The sequence below is a fragment of the Punica granatum genome, chromosome 5 (genome assembly GCF_007655135.1).
Source record: "Punica granatum isolate Tunisia-2019 chromosome 5, ASM765513v2, whole genome shotgun sequence".
NCBI lineage: Eukaryota > Viridiplantae > Streptophyta > Magnoliopsida > Myrtales > Lythraceae > Punica > Punica granatum.
The window spans coordinates 6,610,567-6,633,127 of NC_045131.1; the positions used below are offsets into that span (position 1 = coordinate 6,610,567).

Genomic DNA, 22,561 nt, shown 5'->3' on the forward strand with positions numbered 1-22,561 from the left:
CGATGCTCCGTCACTCTCTAGTTCATTCCTATCGTACACTAGTATTAGCCTTGTACAACGCCCCCAAGCACGAAAAGCGACGTAATATTTGTGTACGATGGAAATGAACTCAGTCGCTCTCGTGCTTGGAGGAGTCGTACAAGGCTAATATTAGTGTACAAAGAAAGTGAAGTAAATAGCGATAGAGCATTGCTCTCGTGCTTGGAGGCGTTGTATAAGGGAGAACTGGAGTGTCGCTCATCTTTTGGGGTTTCGTACTAGACAAATAGTAGTGTATGGTGGAAATGAACTAGAGAGCGACAGACTGTCGCTCTCGTGCTTGGGGGCATCGTATAAGGTTAATATTTGGTGTATGACGTAAATGAACTAGAGAGCGATGAAATGTCATTCTTGTGTTTGGGGGTGTCGTACCAAGCTATTTTGGGGTATGATGCATATGAACTAGAGAGCGACGCTGCACTTGGCGGCGTCGTATAAGGCTAATATTGGTGTACGACGCTAATAAGCATGAGTAGGATGCTCCATCGCTCTATACTTCATTTATGTTATACTCTAAAATTAACCTGTACAACGCCCCAATACATGAATACGAAGCCCTATCGTTCAATTCATTCGCATTGTACTTCAATACTAACTTGTACGACACCGTCAAGCACGAGTACAACGGACTCGCTTCGTCGTACTCTACTTTTTTTTTTTGTCGCACTCCAAAATTAATTGTACGACGCCCCGTTGTACTCCAATTCCATTTGGTGTAACATAGTCGACTGTATGGCAATTGAAGAGTCGACTGTATGGTTTGTTCGATGACATCCGTTAGATTTGTTCCTCAATATGAATGTGTCGACTAGAAGGGACTTACAGTCAACTACCTATAAATTTTGCGAGATTGAAACCGATCAAACATTCCCAATGTAGCCGTCAAAATCGAGCTAGGAAGGAGTCAAAACTGAGCCTCCTAGTGCTGCCGTGAGAAGCTAGCCGGAGCTGGGGACTTGATCGAAGAAGACGGAGGCGGACGAGCGTCAACTTTGTGGAAGCAGGAAGAAGAACGAGTGAATGTTGAAGAGAGGGTTTTCTAGGGTGCGGCGTAGAGCGTGGAGAAACCGGCAACTTGAGCAGTCAGTCTCGATCTAAGCCGTCCAATCTTTTCCTTCACTTTTTGGAAGATCCAACGGTGTGAGGGCAATGGCTGAACCTCCAGCCACTGAGTCTTATAATTTTCGTAGAATTCATTCATGAAATGTAATCGGCGACACTGCACTTGTGATTTATTTATGTACTTACTATATAAACCTGATACTAAATATTCTTCAAACTTAAAACCTGTTCACATTAAAATGCAAGTACGGAACAAACTCAATCAAAACTAGAGAGACAAGTAGAACCCTGACGGCTCATGATTTTAGCATGATTAAAACATGTAATACGTCGCGAGAATGACTAAGGTCGATGAAGACTTTATCGATTTCGCAAACTTTGTTGTATTGATGACATGACATTTCTTGGACATTTTCATTATCATCCTTTCCTCGTAGCAATGAAAACGTTGACTTGATTGGGCGGCGCATCCGACTCATCAATTTTTTCAGTAATGCACCACTTAATATTTGAAAAATTAAAAGGTCATAACTAATTGAAATTTGAATAAAATCAGCCTACTAATTAGTAAAACTCCTTTGCTCGTGAATATCGGATGATGCGCCATATATATCATGACTCAGATTGATCGAAGACATATGTTGCCCGTCCAACTGGGGAAGACCTTGGACTTTTGGTCCAGCACTAATTCTTCTCCGTACGGGATTTCCAAAAAATTCTTTTTAGTTTCTAGAAAATTCTTTAACATTTTGCAGACTAAGAGTTTCAAATGTCACATGTAAGCAACTTTGACCGTTTCTGCCTTCAACACTCCACAAATATATTTATTTTTTTCAAGCAAACGCGTAAATGTAATTTGACAAAAAATTTCTGTCTCTCATATCACATGCCCATCAATTTTTGTTAGTCCAGAGAGTAGAGCACATCTCTATATAAAGTGAGAAGCTGCCATGAACAAGCTAGGTTCATCATCCTCCCTCCCTCTCTCTCCTCCCCTCTGATCGAACCTCTTCGTCACCGAATAATTATACTCGTCAAACATCCATTGCCATGGCGCTAAGTTCTAAAGAAGATGTGCTAACTAAAGCGCAGATCAAAGAGTTCCGGGAAGTGTTCTATCTTCTCGACAAGGATGGAGATGGTTGGTGTTTAAACTGTAACAACTGAACATGTCTATGAATACATATATACATATAAACTCTATTGTATATATGACACTCTACTGGGTGTAATTATAGGGTGCATTACGGTCGAAGAACTCGCAACAGCTCTCAGATCACTGGAGCAGAATCCAACAGAGGAGGAGCTCCGGAACATGATCGGCGAGGTCGATGTTGATGGGAACGGAACCATAGAGTTTGGGGAGTTCGTGGATCTCATGGCAAGAAAAATGAAGGTGGAAAAACACTTAATTATCACATAAGATATTTATATGTGCGTATATATTGTAGGAGATGGCTTTAATTTTTCTTGTTTGGTTATTGTAGGAGTGTGAAGCAGAAGAGGAACTGAAAGAGGCCTTCAAGGTCTTCGATAAGGATCAAGACGGCTATATTTCACCCCATGAGGTGAGAGTTCTTCGATTATTCTAGAAAACAGATAATTTTCGGTTGGATTTTTGTGATTTTTGTATGTTTTTTCATGGACAGTTGAGGAGGGTGATGCTCAACCTGGGAGAGAAGCTGACATATGAAGAGGCCGAGCAGATGGTCAGGGAGGCGGATTTGGACGGTGATGGGCAGATTGATTATGAAGAGTTCGTCCGAATGATGATATCTTTCAAATAATAAACTTCTGTATGCGTAATTCTTCTTCTTCTTCTTCTTTTTTTTTGGGATAAGTTGTATGCGTAGTTCAATATGCGCTATGGATAATATTCACGAAGACTGGTCTGATAAAAAACACCGAAGATTAGTCTGATGCTACATGAAGTAGGCAAGAAAGATGATACGGAAGCAAAAGGTTGAGTTAATGACAATAATTTTTACATGTTTGATTTGATGAGATGAGTTCGTACCTGATTATATAATAGCTCTTCCCCTGTTCAATATCAATCGAGTAGTGAGTACATGAATAGCATTTAGTGCTCCAACATCAACTCAGGAAAGGTCCCTGAAAATCGGGTTTCCGATGACAATGCAGGAGCCATAAGTCAGAACTATTCGTGCCAAATTATTGGCGTGCACCAGCTGAGGTGTAATAAACTTGCATCTGCAGTGGTTTCTCTGAGTAAATTAGGCACCATCTTCGAGGTCTAATATAACAGTAAATAGATTCAACCGAAACTCTGATTAATCAAACATCACATGATCGTATCATGAACTGCAAGAGCAAAAGAAATGTACAGCTGATCTGATAGATTGAGGTGAACTAGCATTGCTTCCTATGCGTGTGCCATAAGTTACTGGAGTGGATATTAAACAGGTAATGCTAATACACTACATGGTTATCATCTCATCTCCGAAGTTGATTCAGGAGAACATCGGACATGGGAAAATCTGCTTTATCCGTGTAATCAACCAAAGAGCCCCCATAAATCTTTAAGAGCGATGCAACACCAGAAGAAGTTGAATGACGAGCTCAAACCTCATGGGAGTTCATCGAATTGGAGGTAGCATTTAGAGCAGGAAGAGGACAAGGGACTGGCTTCTGCTTTCTTTGCCATTGAAGATCTTTCAGTAAAAGCTTAGCCACTCTAACGAACCGTCAATTGGATTCAACCTCTGAGATTAGTTAAAAGATCGATGATGAACTTTGGAAAGATAACGGAAGAGGTTCATTTCTTCCGTTGCCAGTCGTTCCATCTGTCGCAGCAAAATTCCTATTCAGTCATAATCCATCAATGAGTAGCGGCAAGAGGAAACCAATAGGTCATCTCCAACATGACGGATTTGGTTCCAGAAGACGCATTTTCAGCGTTCAAGACTCATTTTCATCCCCATCAAATACTACATCCTTGGGTTCAATTGAGTCTCTCAAGTTCGGGTCACTACTACGCATAGCATGCCGTCCCAAAACAACCAGATCAAGAAGCTTCCTCCTCGCCTGATAAACCGGGTTTGGTTCAATCAGGCATCCTCTCTCATAGGCTTCTCGGAGAAACACGGTGTGCGTTTTCCCTTTAGTCGATAGATAAAAGATCCCCGGGTGATCCAAGAACAGGTCCCTTATGTTCAAATCAATCCCGAACCAATTCCTGAAATGGCTAATCTTCTCCACCTCAACCATCTTCTCCACAGTCAGACTGAGGAACTCATGGGCGACCGCGACTGCCCGTTTCTCCAGTTCCATGTTTCCAGCCTTAGATCTTCTCTTCTCTCCCATCTCCTCGTAGGGCCCCACATATGGCAACCTCTGCCATCTCTTCACCTTGGCCTTGAAGTCCTTGCTCAGCCTCATTCCCGGCGGAAACCCGTGCTTGAAACTGAACTGGATCTCGGTTCTATCAATATCAGAGTCCTCCCTACAACATTTCGCAGCCCTCCATTTCTCCACCGCTGTCTCAAAATGATTGGCCTCCAGTACTTCAGAAGAGTCGACCAGCTTCAGGATGTGGGTGTTCGGTTCGTGGGCATCGGAGAGCTGGAAAATGTGAGAGTTTGGCAATATTACCGAATCCTCGAAGTCATCGGGGAGGCCAAGCTCCCTCCAGACCTTGAAGATAGCACGGAGCGGCAGGGACTTGGAAGCCGACATGCAAAGAAGCCGAATCAATCGGTTGATGACGAGGGGCAAGGATCCACGGATCGCCTCGGACTCTTGACGGACAATCTCGAAGGCGGCATCGGTCAATCTGCAGAAAGGCCGGGACTTGGCGGGGTCGTAGAAAATGTGGAATATATGGGGGTACTTGCGGAGGAAGGAGGCGGCACCGCGGTTCAAGTGGAGCCGCTGGGAGAGGCGGTCGAGGAACTCCAAGGAAACCGACGAGGAAGGGCTGACGGAGGCCAAGACCAGGTCTTGGACCGCCACGACCTTGGAGTAGTTCTTGTACTTGTCCATGAGCTTCTCGAAGGTGGGGTCCCGGGCCCTCGAGGCCACATATTGGGCGGAGGTTGTCTTGGACCGGAGGAAGGTGTACGCCGAGCGGAGGTTTGGGTTTCCGACACTGAATTTTGTCCTCATCCCCGACGAAAATTGAAACAATTCGCAGCAACCATTTCTCTCCAAGCAATAATAAGTGATTATCTGTCTGCAAATTAGCAAAACCTTAATGCGAAGATGCCAAGATGTCAGCTCGCTCACTCCAGCTGGGGGCAAGCACGGCGGCGGCGGCGGAAGGAGGTTGCGTCGCAGCTCCGAGGTCACCGAGCGCGAGAGCACAGAGAGGACGAAGACGAAGGCCCGAGATAATGGGCCGGGCTTTGAAAATCTTGAAAGATGGGGGCCCATGCAAATTGTGAATGGGCTTCAAATAAAACTGTTTTTTTTTTAAAAAAATTTAATCAAATAGTAAAAGGGCCCATCTTTTTCCCCTTAATATGAAGTCCAACTAGAAAGTACACAACTTTGGAGACATTTTTTACTTCTATGTATTTGGATCGTGCATCATAGGTGGTGTGTCCTATTAATTATCTGACTTGGGATATGTTGTATTCCGAATTGCATGCCCTTATCTTCGGCGAATTAGGTACGTCCGTTGTTTAAAAGTCTGAAAGAGAAAATGTTGTGAAGTTTCTTGATGGCGTAAATAAAGTGCACTGTTTGCTTTATATGCACGATACTTCTTCGATAAAATTAAACGATCACTTTGCTTGACTAGGTCGGAAATTTGGTATTGGGAATCTTCCTTTACCCATACACCATTAAAACAAAGTAGAAGTGGATTGTGGTTGGCAAAATCTGAATGGAATCTAATACCATTAGAGATATGCATGTATCACGAGACCATAGATATATAAAATGTGGATTCTTGTCTCAATGAGTGAATCAATGCTCTCAAGGAATCAATATCCATAGATAATAATGTAAAGTAGCTTCTTCAGGTATAATAAGGTGGATTGGGTAATTGCGCCCGAACTTTCTTCGTGCTTGCTTCTTTTATTTAGATTTTTGTCGTAAGATATGTCATTGAACCGCTAGTACAAGAAATGACGAAAATAAAATAAATAGAAATGTCATAAACAAGAACCAAACCTGAACCTCTTAGTTTTACCACTGCATTAAGCTTACTGCCTCCCTCTCTTTGTACTTGCTTTTGTGAATAGCTTTGATGTAAACAATCATGGTAATGGAAATAAAGGAGGAATTATGCTCAGCTAAGGAAGATCGAGTAAGACGAATCTTATGAGAATAGTTATGTCGGTAAAACTAACCCTCCATACATCTTATTGTAAAACATAAAGGAAAAAATATGTTCTAGTGGGGAAAAAAACAGTTTTTTTTTTTGCATCACTACAACTTTAACTTGTTAATTCTCAAACTGAGAAATTTAAATATGTATATAGAAAAATGAAGAATTGGAAGATCAGATATCAATCAACTCAATAATGTCATTCTCAAAAGTTCTACAATTTCCTTGTTGATTTTTCAGTTTCTACGCCGTCAGTATTAATCTCATTTTCCAAGTTGGAAGGCCAGATCTTAGCTAGTTTTCTTGATTCACAAAGCAAGTATTTATTAATTCAATTCACACTAGATTAAAGTTATGTCCACGTTATTTCACCATTTGAAGCTTTAGGGGACAAGATATCCAAAACAATTGCAAGAACTAGCTCTTCATAGAAAAGATCACCAAGGTGGTAGCCCAGTGGAAGGGGTTTTGCTTTCCAAATGAGAGGTTAAGAGGTCGAAACTCGATTTAAATACGAAAGTGCTTGCATTAGCAGACCATTATCTTCAACCTTATGAGAGTTATTCTGATCCACTGTGCGCTTTGATGGGATCATGGTGAATTAGGTGGGATAATATCCCATCGAGCTATTTACCCATTCGAACGAATGAAATATTTCATGACGACTGAGGAGCTCCTCTGATCTCTAGAGAGAGATTGCTATACTAGTCTCCTCTTCCCAGCTTTTTATTCAGCAAAAAAAAGTTCTTTACGAAAAAGCCCATGCCCAACTTTTATTCGGCAAAAAAAGTTGCTTTATAAAAAAGGTAGAATGCTTTATCTTGGAAACTTCATGTTCACGTCACAATAACATTACTAATTTGTAGTATCTCCTCCTTTTTATGTGAACATTTATAATTAATATATTTTTTTATTCTTGAAGATTCTTAAATTCTACAGGACTTACATGAATTTAAACTCAACTTTCAACTCAAAAATTCGAGCTGATTAGTTGTAAGATCCAATCCTATATAAATTATTATATTTTCTTTTATACTTCCGATATAAGATTAACTTTTCCCGATTGACTTTTATATTCCCAATACCCGCTTTCATGTGATACCGTGTGGTCTTTCTAACAATTTGCCTACACGTATACGCGTATACGCGCCCTCAAGATTATTACCATGGGCTCTTCTACCATCTTAAATTCTACAGGGCTTATATGAGCTTGGACTCAATTTTCAACTCAAAAATTCGAGCTGATAAGTTGTAAGACCCAATCCAATATAAACCATTATATTTTCTTTTATGCTTCCGATATTGAATTAACTTTTTTCAATTGACTTTTATATTCCCAACAAATATGGAATAAAGATGTGTTCACATTAGCTTAGGCATAATGGTTTATGAATGTACATATTCATATCACCATCATATATATAAAAAGGATGATTCCATTATATTATATGTTAAAAGAATTTAAGTATACAAGAGTAATGACATATTATTATACTATATTTACGGGTCTCCTTTGTAACTAAAAAAGAAGAGTAGTTATATAAAATTAATTAATTAGTCTATGTGTATATATATGTATTTCTCTAGAAAATCTATCTGCAATTTATGATGAAATAATTTGTGATTCGTATAGAATCACACTCTAATAGATGAAGAGAGGAATAGTGTTTAACTCTGCGTGAGATCACCCAAGTACGCAAGTTATAAGCGTATTGGAAACTTCGTCAGCTATTTCAAATACGAGGTTATTATAAGCGTATTCCATCTCCGTCGATCCAATCAGATGCGGGCTTGACGAGAAAAAAAAACTACGTACTGCCTAACTGCCATAACTGCTTAATATTAACGATATTTCCTCCGAAAAATGTGCCGAGGAACCTGCCGAATAGAGACATAATGACATTCTCTGTAATACAAGCAAACTTCAGGGGCAAATCTGTATGTTCCCACATCCGGCACAATTCGGAGGTTGACTTTTCGGCAGAAAAAGTATTTATAGGTCTTGGTCATGGATTGACCTATCAGTTTTCAGGGGGTTTTTGTTGAGCAACTCCACTTGAAATGCCAGCTGGTTGTCTGTGGCCTTCTGTCACGGATTTTTCCATCACTAATGCCAATATTTCCTGTACTGGAAGTCGCAGAAGAAGAAGAAGATCGCCCTGCACGACAAGTTTAATTAATCAGCTAGTCATCGATCAGTCTTGTGTACGAAGTTGTCCAAGGATTAAATATACATCTTCGAAGAAAAGTGAACAAAAAAAGGGGGCTGCATTCTTTTGAACTTTCAGTTGCGACAAACGTGTATCTCATTATTGCTTGCATGGAAAGCTTGCTGCTTCAACGTCATGGCCATGGAAAGCTTGCTCCTTGGACGTCATGGCCAAATGATGTCTCTTCTTATATTCTTTTTTAACATTAACTTTAAGCATTTTATCGTTGAATCCGATTTTTGAGTGACGGTAAATAAATTGATCAAAGCTTCTAACCATTTGATTCCTAGATCCGTGAAGTGATTATCGAATGCTTGTGAGTACCATTGTTGAAACTATAGTGACCATATATTATCGTGAATCATGACATAGGAGGATCTTAGTAAGGTATAATGACGAGGATTCAACAACACTTTTCTTGGATAAGTTATGAAAAAAGCCGTCCGTTAAAAGCTATATATCAAAGCATCCGATGTGGTAAAGGTGTCCACTAATGTCTCCGAAGAGTATATGTATTGGATGCTCCCCAGTACAACGTGTGGCATGCATATCTTATTCAATCTTAGCGGTTTATTGGCTTGGATCGCTTATAGTTTACTTAAAGTCAATCGAGTAAAGCGAATCCATTAGTTCTAACGACAGACATTTTTCATATTTGCCTATTTGGACTAATTATGTATACTATATCGACCATGTCACGACGATCCTCGTGTCATCTAAGTGATATCATGACTCATCAGTTAGGAGTTTTTTGTTCTTTGCTTCTTTGACCAGTTATTAGAAATTGCAATAGAATGTACTCACCGAAAAAAAGAAATTGCAACAGAATATACGAATGACAAATAAAATGACATGCACTACTGTGCTACACCCTCTTTTGAATTTTTGCTGAACTTTATTTAATTATCATTTGATTTTCTATTGTAAATGAAGGACTATTGGCAATACTTCGGTCAAAAGATTCTTGCCGTGATTGTCATCAGTCACGGATTAAATTGTAGGTCAAGTCTCCACTTGCTGTTGCGGTCTTGGAATGCACTGCAGTTGGTACGGGGTCAATGCATGCCCCTAATGCAGTAACTGGCCACAATTATCTATCCACAAAAATAATCAATACATTTACCTCGTTGAAGATAATTTAACGTCTGGGACAACAATGGACTGCCTTTGATAATTATCCATGGTGTGAATATAACAACGATCCTACATAATTGTTTATATAGGAAATTCCTCTGTGTATAAGCATATTACATAATTAAGTTAATGACTAGCCATTTCACCCGCGCGTTGTGCAGAAATATTATTTGTGGCATAAATTTTTATAACTTATTATACAAACTCTTTAAAAATATTGATTAGTTTATAATTGTAGAATTAACTCTTTGATAATCGTCAAAATAATGATGACGAACAAAGCATGTTAAATTCATCGTATTAGATTTGTTCAACTAAATACTTTATTTACATAAAACTATATGATTCACTTAAAAACAGTAATTTGTATATTTTATAAATAAGATTACTTGTGTGAAAAGTTACTAAATTTTAGGAAAAAAATATTTTATATTATTAATTTCAATTATGTAAGTAATTACTTGTATGAAATTTTATAAAATTATTTCCATATCCTTTTGAAACTGAAAAACTCTATTACAGTAATTAAATATTTTTCTATCCATAAAGAGTTAGCTAACCATAACGCAAATCCTATAATTCAAATAAGTATTCATCAATCAGAACAAGTTAACAACCATCAGAAATTCATCCCAAAATATTCCTGAAAAGTAAGAAGGAAAAGACAGTAGACTGTGATAATAGCTTAATAGCTTTAATTAATCACTCACTGCAAAGTATCTTTGTCGTGTCCCTCTGCGCACGATCATGAAGGCACTATAAGAATTTCTCCAAATAAGGACGGCTAATAAGGACGGAATAAATTCCATATAAAATTGGAGACGAAATAGGGACGGTACAAAGATGGAAGTAGTTGAGACGGATTTTCCGTCTCAACATTTTATAGACGGAATATTTAGATGAAAAACTCTGTCCCAATGCTGGGACGAACAATTTCATCCTAAAGAACCATCTATATGCATAGAGACAAACTTACAGACTAAAATATGGTCTATAAAAATAGAGACGGAAATTTTAGACGATGCAATCCGTCTAAATATGAGGACGGTTTACAGACATATATTTCGTCTATATCATAGAGACGAAATTGAGATGAAAATTTTCGTATCTACTATATAGATAAAATTGAGACGGAGATGTTTATTACTACTATAGAAACGGAATTGAGACAAAAATATTCGTCCATATCGTAGAGATGAAAAATTCCGTTCCTAGTCCGTCTATAATCAGTAAACTTTACCCGCACACTATCTTCATTTATTTCATGGATCACTGTGAAAAAACACAGTTTCTGCCTTTTTCTTCTCCTCCCTTCGATTCGACCATCCTTTACCCCCACCAGCGCCTCGTATATCGACATCTTCAACAAATTTAAAGCCTAGATCGATTCTATATCGCCCGTCTATTGTTCCTTGTCAAGTAAGTCTTATCAATTCAGAATATTCTTGATTCAGTTAATTGTTTCATCAACAAACCCTAGCTTAGAGATAATATCATTGAATATTGATGAAGCTTTTACTAATATTAGATAGTGATTCATTTTATTTATTGCCAATATGTACATAATAAATATTCCCCGCGTAGATTATGGACGTACAATAAATTGGACCCATCCGTCAAATATTTCTATACAAAAAAATAATTTTTTTGATAAAGAAAAAATTGGATATTAATATAAAAATACAATACTCCAGTTTATATTATAAATATATTTAATTGTACAAAAAGAAGACAAATGTTAGAGCATAGCACAGTGGTAGGGTACGTGTGTGCCATAATGGAGACCTAAGATCGAGTCTCGCCTAAGGCAAAGTGCTGGTGTGAGCAAATGGTGCTCCTGGTGTGAGCAAATTGTTCCGTCCCTAATAGACTAGAAAAATTGTCTATGTTTTCGTCTCTATCCAATGGACAGACTTACGGATGGACTTTTCCGTCCCTTGGACACGAAAAATTTCGTCTCTATATTAGACTTGAGACGGTTTTGAAAATGAAAAATTTTGTCACTTATAGATGAAAATTTTCGTCTATATTCCATCAGTATGTCCATAGAAACAGAATAAGGACCCATAGAGCCTGTCTCGTATGGACAAAATTGTACCGAGATCATCCCTGTTGGACCAACTTCTCAATTTCAAATTTGAGCGCGTGACAATGTTCAGTGTCATGTCCATATGCCTAATATTGATCTAAATTCTTACTCAAGGACTTATCTTTTTTTCAGCGGAGGGGGCTTCGCTAGACCAAGTTCCTTCATCTCTTGGAGGATAACCTCCTTAAGTGCATTGAGGGGTATTAGCATCTCAAATTGGAAGAGTGGTTGTTTCTCACTGGACCAATTTTCATGAGGTTCCTTTCATTTTTCACCGACGTGCTTCTTCTTCTTCTTCTTCCATGTCGAGATAGACTCCTTAATAGTCATGAACTTTTGTGCATGAGCAGAGATGTTAGCAATGCTGCTTGGTGGTGTGATGACCAAGCTTTTCACGAGGTCCTCATTCCTCAAGCCCCTTTGGAAGGCAGCCATTGCCTCGCAATGCGTTAATCCTTCCACCTCAGTCGAAGCCTTAAAAAATCGATCATACTAGTGGCGAAGGGATTCTTTCTCCCTTTGCTCCATAGCAAACAACTCAACAATGCTCATCTTCGCCTGTTGCATGATAGCGAACCTTTGCAGTAACAACTCCTTCAGCTACTTGAAACTTGTTATCGAGCCAGGTTGGAAAGAGTGAAACCAATCTGCCGCGACTCCAGTAAGAGTTCCTAGGAACATGAGGCATTGCATTTGTTCTGCTACTCCCCTTCCCAAGAGCGAAGATGTGTGGCGGCGAACATGGTTCACCGGGTCCGTCTTCCCATCATTCAAAGCAATCTGAGGAGGAGTAAACTTATGGGGAACTTTAGTGAGAAGAATCTCCTTGCAGAGGGGCGAATCGAAATCCTCTTTAATAGGGGGAAGCCCCCATTATTGCTGCTCTTCAGCTTGTAACACTACTAGGTATCCTTCGGAGAAAGAGCCGTAGCTGGTCTAGGAGGAATTGTTATTGGTGAAGAGATGTCACCAGGCAATTTCTTAAAGTCCCCTTCGCAGGGAGATTTAGGTCGATGCTTGGAGGAGATAATATCGTCTTCGATTCGATTTGTCACCGCACGATCTTCCAAGTTAACCTGAGGGGTATGAGAGGTCGCGATGATTGCCTCCACCTCTGCTCGGACATCTGGTGCTAGTTGATCCAGTCGAACCACGTTCGGGTCTTATTGTGGTGATGGCGGATTTGGATGAGTCGACTGCACCTGGTTGTTTTTTGCACCCTGTTGCGAAGGGCCAGGAGCCCCCCGAGACTTGTCGTTCCTAGCTTGGGAGTTGACCGCACTTTTGGTCGGATCCATAATTTCTTCTTGGTGGTGGAAAACAGCTGATGCGGGTGACTTTTCGTGTCATTTCCCATAGACGGCGCCAATGTTAGGGTCATGAAAAATTGGACCTTGATCATGCACAAGCCACAATCCTTGAGCTTCCGCGAACACTGCACGAACAACCTGCAAACGGGGAGAGTCGAGAGGGAATCTTGATTTCCCTCTCTGATGTTTAAATGAGAGTGTGTACAAGAAATAAAGGTAATTGAACTTAGGCCTTAGGTGTATTTGAAAGAGTATTTATAGGAGTCTCAAGACATCAGTATCGAGATATTGCAATCTACAAAATATATTTGATTACCAATAATATATAAATTTATATATCAAATATATCATTAGAGATAATATAATATTCACAGAGATATCAATAGACTATTGTTAGATAACAAATGATATATCTATATATGGATTTCTTGACTAGAAAGATATTACCAAAATGAAATGTATCGATGTAGACTTGACCCAGTAAATAGGTTCAATTTTTCAGGTCCCTAACAAATTGAAAATTGGAGAAAATATAGTTTTAATTAGTACAATCGCATGCATAAAATTATTTTAATTGAAGTAATTAATTAATAACTTTCATTTTTTTAAAAAAACTCTTAACTTTGAATATCGGAATCATAGAAGATATTTGCATTTATATCCTTTATACAATAATAAGTAACTTATAAAACATAAATGTTTCAACTTTAAGTTAATTGAATAAAAAGAGAGACCAAATTTATTCCATTCATTTAATGAACTTTTAAATAAATAAATTATTTTAGCATCATTTTTAATTTTTAAGTATTTTGAATATTAGTATAGAACTTGTAATAGTTTTTTAATATTCCAGACCTCCTTGCAATTTCAATTATGTAAGTAATTACTTGTTTGAAAAATTTTGGAAAAAATGTTTTCTATTCCCTTTTAAACTAAAAAACTCTATTACAATTTCATGTATATAATTGAACATTCGTAGAATTAAAAATTGGAAAAGAAAATAATTTTAATTAATCAAATTCCAAAAAATATATTTATTACTAAATTGCACGAACTCTTAAGTCAATTCACTTGTATTAATATTATTTATTTACTTTTAAGTTTATTTAATATTTGTATAGAAATTTTTAAGAGCTCATAGATATTCTTGTAGACATAATTTTTCTTGTTAAATCGAGAATTGAAAAATTGAAATAATTTTAGTATTGAATTGATATAAATATATTATCCCCATAAATTGATTTATTTACTTATGCATTATTTACTTATGCCTTAATTATTAATGCATTAAAGAGAGTAGAGATGATTAGTGAAATTTGAGTAAATGGAAAGCTGATGGCTTGACACATGGTACCACCTTAATAATTTTACGATGACACATGGTGCAGCCTCGTTAAACCTGTTTTTCATTTTGCTGTTATATATTATATATAGATTAGTAATTCACCCAAAAAGTTAATAATTAGTAATTCCAATAAATACAAATAAATAATTTATTTATTTTTTCCTCTTCATATTTATCCAAATTTTCTTGATTTGTGTTAAATTGTATTATTCAATATATATTTATTATTATTGCATTTTGGGTTTCTTTTATATAGAGTGGTGTGCCAGTGCCAAACAAGGAGTAACAACCTGTGGTATAGAGAAAACTCTTCGATAATTTCCACCTCATCATGTGAAATGAGGAGCAATAGGATTATAGCAAACAAATATATAGATGCTTAACAGTTATTACCAAGTATATAGTTAAGTAATGGATCATGAATTTATATGTTGGAATAATTCTATTTGATCTTTTCACTATATATATATATATATGAGGAATGTTTTCTTCATTCATCCAAAAAAAAAAAATAGAGAATGTTTTCTTCTAATACAAAAGAATGCATCAAAGAGGACAAATATGCTGAAGGAATTCATTGTCCGTAAATTGCATGTTTCCTTGTATGCGTTAGAAATTAATGTTTTGTTTTCGTGAAATTCATTAACGAATCATCCTCTAATTCTTGCTTCGTTCTTTACTCAAAATCTTAACTCTCTTAGTTGATACACCCTGCAAGAAATAGCCCTTATCGCGAGGGTCTAAACTGGTCGTCACAAATAGTTTCCTCACTTATTCTAATAGTGGTGGTTAAAGAGTGGCCGTCATTATTGGTATGGTTGAGTGATGGCCAGACATGATCACTATTTTCACGAGAGAGAGAGAAATTTTATAAGTTGTTTGGTTTCAGAATTAGGTTTTAACTTAACTTAATTATAAACTTTTTAAAATTGAATAGTAGTCTTTCAATTTTTTCGTTTTCAGAAACATACTCCAGCTCCCCTCTCTCCTCTCCATCACCGCACTGTTCAAAATTATGGAATGTATTTTTCAAAAAAATAACGATCACTCTTTTGATGAAGTAAAAGTAAAACTATCTTATTAATTCCTTACTATATACACTATATAGAATGATTAAAAACTTAATTATCTTTTCTGACACTATCATTATAACTTTGGTTTTTTAAATTATTTGTATGTATATTTATTATTCTTTTATTATTTTTAGATAGAGTATTAATTATTTTAATGGTATAATTATAAATGATTATCAGTCGATGCTTATTATGATGATTTACTTTTCCAAAAGGGAAATGGGGAAATAAAAATGAGAAATTCCGTGTGGATTGTTCGACTGTCACAAAAATATCAACAATAGTGAGGATCGGATCATCGAGGTTATTATACGGCTAACTTACAATGAGGACAGTAATTGGCCTCCACTAATATAAGAATTTAGAGAGAGCCAACCACTAGCCCCACTAAGAGAGGAAATAAGAGCAAGATCCAGTGGAGAATAGCACTACTCGTCACACAAAGTATCATTAAATAGTTTTCGCTGAGAGAGTTTTACCCCTTACTTGTCTAACCCGATTCGACTGAATTAGTCGGGGACTAATTAGGTTTCCGGACATCAAACTTCACATCGAAAAAAAAAAAAATATATCATTAAGTAGTGAGGGGCAGTCACTAAAAATAAGCAATTTTAGGAGGGATTGCATCTGGCTTTCCCTATTACGACAAATTAGTGACACCTAGTTAGTAGTTACTAGCCCTCACTAAAAGAGGTCATTGATCACCCTTTGGTCACCCTTTTCTTGCCGTATACATAGAGGTGTTCGGGTCCGAGTACTCTATTTTTTTCACGATACTCGGATCCTACCCTGTAAGGGACAAGTTTCAAGATTTTGGAACCGGACTCTACCATGTTGAATCATGGAACCGAAACATATCGGGAACCTATATTATACTACATGTTTCGGGTACCCTATTGAAACTTGTAAATTTTTTTTCTCGCTAAATAAAATCGAAAATATCTCATCCATAATCAGTAATCACGTAAAATAGAATATCCATATAGATTTAAATTAATCCACAATACATTGGGAATGGAGAAGATGGAGGGCAACGGCTAGGTTTGGAGAGCTCATATTAGAAATCGAGAAAGAGAAGAAGAAAGGGGAAAATCGAGCTCAGATTAGGTTTGGAGAGCTCAGATAGAGAGAAGAGAATGATAGGGCGAGTATAGGTTTGGTTAGGTTTAGTTTCATACTTTCAATTCAGTAGGGTTTCTATTATTATTATTTTTTAATTAGTAAATCCGGATTCGAGTATTGGTTTCGGTTTCGATTCTGGATACCCTATATGTAATATCCGGAGTTGAAATTGATTTTTACCGGTTTCTTATTTTAATATTCGGACCTTACCCTATTTTTAATAAGAGTTACCTAGACCTTACCTTAACGAATAGGTTTCGACTGGTTTTGGATATACCCAATATCCATGCACACCACTATGTATACATTTCTTCGTTTAATTTAATTTAATAAACCGATATGACGTTAATTAAGTGCGGGACTTTAATTTCCCTTCGGTTGGAAGCAAAGGGCATCACAACGTACTTACTACTTCAATAGGAGGGCAAACCATTGATGGTGACAGTTACTGTGAAGAGCGTGAAAAAGAAAATCTATTTATTCAGTACTTTTTTTGCTCAAGCAAGATAAGTGGACCCTTTATTAATCCACGACAAAAACAGATATAGGATAAAATGCCCGATCAGAAATTACAAGAGCAAAAACCAACGGTTAATCCATCGGGCAAACTACAAAGGAAGATAAGAGAAAACATCAAGAAAAATGGATACAATTATAGTTTGCTATCTTGAAATCGTCTGCTCCAATCACTACCTGCTAACATAATTTCATCATGGACCCCAATAGTAATCGGGAAGGAGAACATCCTAAATTCACGATGAAATTCTACTCTAGAATAAAGTAGATAGCTAGGGTATCACAGGCCGGTATCCAAGCGCAAGATCCCACCAACAATCACAGCAATGAAACATAATTAATCTACCTAAACCTTAACAGCTAAAGCCCAAAGTAATCAAACCAGGTAGCCTGATCGGTTCAAACCAGCGATCACTACAAGCCCTGAGTAATCAAACCAAAGATGTCCAAGCCTCCTTGATCGGTTCATACCAGCGACCACACAAGAAGCCGGGACATGCAAAAACCAACAAAAAGGCAGAAGCCACAAAAGATTCGATTTTTGCCTGCGGAAGGTACTTACGAAATAAACCTAAGCATTGCACATATATTAAAGCTATTTTGGTTCTTCGAAATAAATCTAAGCATTGCACATTTATTAAAGCTATTTTGGTTCTTCGCATGGCAAATTATATTCAATCTTCAATCAGAGATCTGTCGTAGAATCTGAATTTTCGTACTTGGGCACAATGAGAAATATTATGGCTCGAGCAATAAGTAACGATGCTTCTCAATCATGAAAAGTTCACGGGACGCTCCAGGTTTCTTTGAGGTAATTAGCATTCCCATTTAAACGGCATCCACCAAGAAGTTGGTGGCTCGCCTAATTGAAATTAATTCAACCTTATCTAAGAAGATCAAATTTCGGGTCATGAACACGCTCCGCGTCCCAAAGCGACATTCTTAAAACGCGTATGGTAAGATCATCCACCTACTCGCTTTCATCATCGATACGGGTGAGTTATAAAAGCAGGATCGAGTCACGACGGGTAAATTATCAATCTTTTTTCTCCTTAACACCGTACCATTTAGATATGGCAAAATTTTTTGTATTCCTATCATACAATTTGCACGCAACAAGATCGGAATGAGCTGCTTGGACCCAACGAGGGCAGCCAAGATGTATGCACATAGAACGATGATAATACGTGAAATTACAATTGTTTCCATATCTATACGATATCAAATAATATTCCCGAATAGGATCCGTTATGAATTCTAAGGGAAGTTAAAAAAAAAAAGGCCGTGAAACTTCTTGGAAAATGCCATGAATTTATTCTCCGCACTAATTTACTGATAATAAGGCTGTAAAGGGTAACTGTCGTTTAAATTTTTCAAGAATCAAGAAATATACGCAACAAATATATATTTCAAAACACGGTTAAAATTTAAGAAGAGATAAAGATTTACGCAATTTAAGAAATTTAATTTCCATTTAAAATTTCTTGTGAAGTGAAATTTCCTGGAAACATTCACCCCGTAATGCTATATATATGAGCCACCCTATCCCGCAATACACAAGTATCCTTCCCGGTAAAAATTGTTCACCAGATCTTTTTTCGGGGAGTTACAATGTCTCTTAGGCTTCGAAAACCTGGAGAGATCACTGCTGTTGACGAAACCACCAGCTGCTCATCACCAGCCGTGAGGCTAGCCCACCGGAGGAGGCTCCGCCTCGCCTGCACTGCCATCTACTTCACCAAGGTGCTCGAGTCCCTCACCAAGAAGGTTCTCGAGAACAACCTTGGGATCCTCCGGTCGCTCTCCTATGTGGCAATCGACGTCCCTCCTAGTGATGATGGTTTGAAGGACGGGACGGATGAGAAAGTTGACCCGAAGTCTCTGAGCCCCATGGTTAGGGAGAAGAGCCTTGAGGCATTGGCGAAATTCGGCGGGGTGAGTAGGCTCACTTCAGTCCTTGAAACTGACCTGGAAAACGGCTTGAGCGGAGATGATGAAACTGATCTCGCACGTAGAAAGAATGTCTTTGGCGAGAATAGGTACACCAGACTGCCTGCAAAGCCGTTCTTCGCGTTCGTCCTGGAAGCCTTCAAGGACCTGACCATATTGATCCTCCTGGGCTGCGCGGTCCTCTCTCTTGCGTTTGGTATCAAACAGCACGGCTGGAAGGAAGGCTGGTATGAAGGAGGTAGCATTATCATCGCAATCTTCCTAGTTGTGATCGTTTCGGCTGTTAGCAACTACAAGCAGAGTCGACAATTCCAGAAGCTCTCAAACGTGAGCAGTGACATAAAGGTCGAGGTCCTCCGAGGAGGCAGGAGGCAGAAGATATCAATCTTTGAGGTCCTCGTGGGCGACCTCGTGTGTCTCAAGATTGGGGATCAGGTTCCTGCTGATGGCCTCTTTGTGGACGGGCATTCCTTGAAGGTTGACGAGTCGAGTATGACTGGGGAGAACGATCATGTGGAGGTGAACGACAACGAGAATCCTTTCCTGCTCTCGGGGACAAAGGTGACGGATGGGTATGCCCGAATGATGGTGACCTCGGTGGGGATGAACACAGCCTGGGGAGAGATAATGAGCTCAGTGGCCCGTGACTTGGCCGAGGAAACTCCCTTGCAGGCCCGACTCAACAAACTCACCTCAAGCATTGGGAAAATCGGGCTCACGGTTGCATTGGTTGTCCTCGTAGTCCTGATGATCAGGTACCGCTAAATATGCACACCTATTTTCTTATTAGGCAAGTTCATATATCATAGTAATAACTGTACTAAGGCCTACCTGCAAAATAAGTTAGATAAACTCAAACATGAGTAAGATAATTGGAAATGTAGTGTACATTAATCTTATACCTTGGATATCAAATTGATATGTTTGACATACCAGGTACTTCACCGGGAAGACCCGTGATGAGAGTGGACATGTGGAGTTCAGAAGTGGTCATACAAAAACAAATGATGTGATGAATGCTGTTCTAAGGATCGTTGCCACAGCAGTGACGATTGTAGTGGTTGCAATTCCCGAAGGTTTGCCTCTGGCAGTCACTCTTACTCTCGCTTACTCGATGAAGCGAATGATGTCTGACAATGCCATGGTCCGGAAGCTCTCCGCATGTGAGACGATGGGTTCCGCCACAACCATCTGCACTGACAAGACTGGCACGCTGACTTTGAATGAGATGAAGGTCACCGAGTTCTGGGTCGGGAAAGAACACGTCAAGAATAATGATGCAGCACCCACTGTCCTTGAGTTGCTCCTAGCAGGGATCGGGCTGAACACGACAGGAACTGTTTATAGGCCAGAGGGTACTGCTTCGGTTCCAGAAGTTTCAGGTAGCCCAACAGAGAAAGCCATCCTCTCATGGGCTGTGATTGAGCTGGGCCTGAAGATGGACGAGCTGAAGCGCGGTTGCCAAATTCTTCAAGTCGAAGCGTTCAACTCAGAGAAGAAGAGGAGTGGGGTCTCAATGAGGAGAGGTGCACATATTCATGTGCACTGGAAGGGAGCAGCTGAGATGATTTTAGCACATTGCTCGCAATTTTATTCCCAGGATGGAGACAAACAAATGCTTGATGCTCAAGCAAGAGGCCAGATCAGGGCAATAATTGAGAAAATGGCTGCAAAGAGCCTCCGCTGCATCGCGTTTGCTCACAAAGAAGTTACCGACCCACAGCCCCACGAGAGCTCTCTTGAGGACACTGAATTGACACTTTTGGGTGTGGTGGGGCTCAAGGATCCATGCCGCCCGGAAGTTAGATCAGCAGTGGAATCATGCAAGAATGCGGGGGTGAACATCAAGATGATTACCGGAGACAATGTCCACACTGCGAGGGCGATTGCTATTGAGTGTGGCATTCTTGAAACCCCCAAAGACAACTCCAAGATCGATGAGATGATTGTTGAAGGCATGGAGTTCCGAAACTTCTCATCTGAACAGAGGTTTGCGTCTGTAGACAAGATCCGCGTGATGGCCCGATCTTCCCCATTTGATAAGCTCCTAATGGTGCAAACCCTGAAACAGAAGGGTCATGTGGTTGCAGTCACAGGAGACGGGACAAATGATGCCCCAGCCCTCAAGGAGGCTGACATCGGCCTCTCCATGGGAATCCAAGGGACCGAGGTGGCAAAAGAAAGCTCTGATATAGTCATACTGGATGATAACTTTGCCTCAGTGGTGACTGTACTCAGGTGGGGCCGATGTGTGTACAACAATATCCAGAAATTTATCCAGTTCCAGCTCACAGTGAATGTGGCAGCGCTTGTGATCAACTTCATAGCGGCAGTATCTTCGGGTGAAGTCCCCTTGACTGCGGTCCAACTACTATGGGTCAACCTGATAATGGACACTTTGGGTGCTCTTGCACTGGCTACAGAGCGGCCCACGAAGAATCTCCTGAGCCACCCACCCGTGGGGCGATCTGAGCCGCTTATAACCCTTGTCATGTGGAGAAATCTCCTTGCTCAAGCTTTATATCAAGTCACTGTCCTTCTGATCCTTCAGTTCAAGGGCAGGTCCATTTTCAGGGTGGGAGAGGTGGTCAAGAACACAATCATCTTCAACTGCTTCGTACTCTGCCAGGTTTTCAACGAGTTCAATGCCAGGAAGCTTGAGGAGAAGAACGTGTTCAAGGGCCTCCATAAGAATAAGTTATTCATTGGGATCATTGGAGTCACCTTAGTTTTCCAGGTGCTGATGATCGAGTTCCTCAAGAAGTTCGCAAACACTGAGAGGTTGGGCTGGACACAGTGGGCTGCCTGCATTGGGATAGCATCACTAACTTGGCCCATTGGATGGCTTGTCAAGTGCATTCCAGTGTCCTCTGTACGGTTTCTCCTTCCCAGAAAACACGCCTCAGCATCCTAAGATGGCAGTGTCAAGTCCTAAGGAAATAAATCTTCTTCTTTTTTACTTTGGCAACATATTAAGGACTCTAGGAATCACAACAATCTTTCGTAAGTTTAGTGATATTGACTTGCAGTAGCTGTTAATTCATGTAAATTTTAATTAGCTTTATCAGTTTGATATTCTGAATTCAGCAGTTCTTTCTCCCTCATAATTTCTATTTGCAAAGATTTTTGCACATGACACCAAGAAAAAAGAATTCAGGTTGACACAAAAAGTTGAAGTGCTCATTAGGATATTCATGTTTTATGGCTCATATGGCATTATATATCTTTGTGGAGGACAACTTAAAAAATTAGGATATCATATGGGTAATGAATCTTACCCCATCTCACATATAACTATGGAAAATAGATACCAATCATGCTGGTCTTTAATGTGACTCCATGACTATCTATGCAACGACCAAATGTGAAACAAATCTTATCATTTTCTATCATTCCTGAAGTTTTTAAAAGTCCTATA

The 22,561-nt window shown here is 39.1% G+C and overlaps 3 protein-coding genes across 3 annotated transcripts; 2 read left to right on the forward strand and 1 right to left on the reverse strand.

Annotated features, from left to right (window-relative positions):
• The first annotated feature begins 2,016 nt into the window (after positions 1-2,016).
• On the forward strand, positions 2,017-3,105 carry LOC116208729 (calmodulin-like protein 8). Its single transcript, XM_031542279.1, has 4 exons — positions 2,017-2,242; positions 2,340-2,497; positions 2,589-2,669; positions 2,751-3,105. The coding sequence occupies exons 1-4, from the start codon at positions 2,152-2,154 to the stop codon at positions 2,886-2,888; spliced, it is 468 nt and encodes a 155-aa protein (XP_031398139.1). The 5' UTR covers positions 2,017-2,151; the 3' UTR covers positions 2,889-3,105.
• A 251-nt stretch (positions 3,106-3,356) lies between these two features.
• On the reverse strand, positions 3,357-5,450 carry LOC116208728 (protein ROOT PRIMORDIUM DEFECTIVE 1). Its single transcript, XM_031542278.1, has one exon. The coding sequence runs from the start codon at positions 5,224-5,226 to the stop codon at positions 4,021-4,023; it is 1,206 nt and encodes a 401-aa protein (XP_031398138.1). The 5' UTR covers positions 5,227-5,450; the 3' UTR covers positions 3,357-4,020.
• A 13,188-nt stretch (positions 5,451-18,638) lies between these two features.
• On the forward strand, positions 18,639-22,229 carry LOC116208164 (putative calcium-transporting ATPase 13, plasma membrane-type). Its single transcript, XM_031541433.1, has 2 exons — positions 18,639-19,898; positions 20,080-22,229. Exons 1-2 carry the CDS (start codon positions 18,805-18,807, stop codon positions 22,055-22,057), a joined length of 3,072 nt encoding a protein of 1,023 aa, XP_031397293.1. The 5' UTR covers positions 18,639-18,804; the 3' UTR covers positions 22,058-22,229.
• The last annotated feature ends 332 nt before the right edge of the window (positions 22,230-22,561 follow it).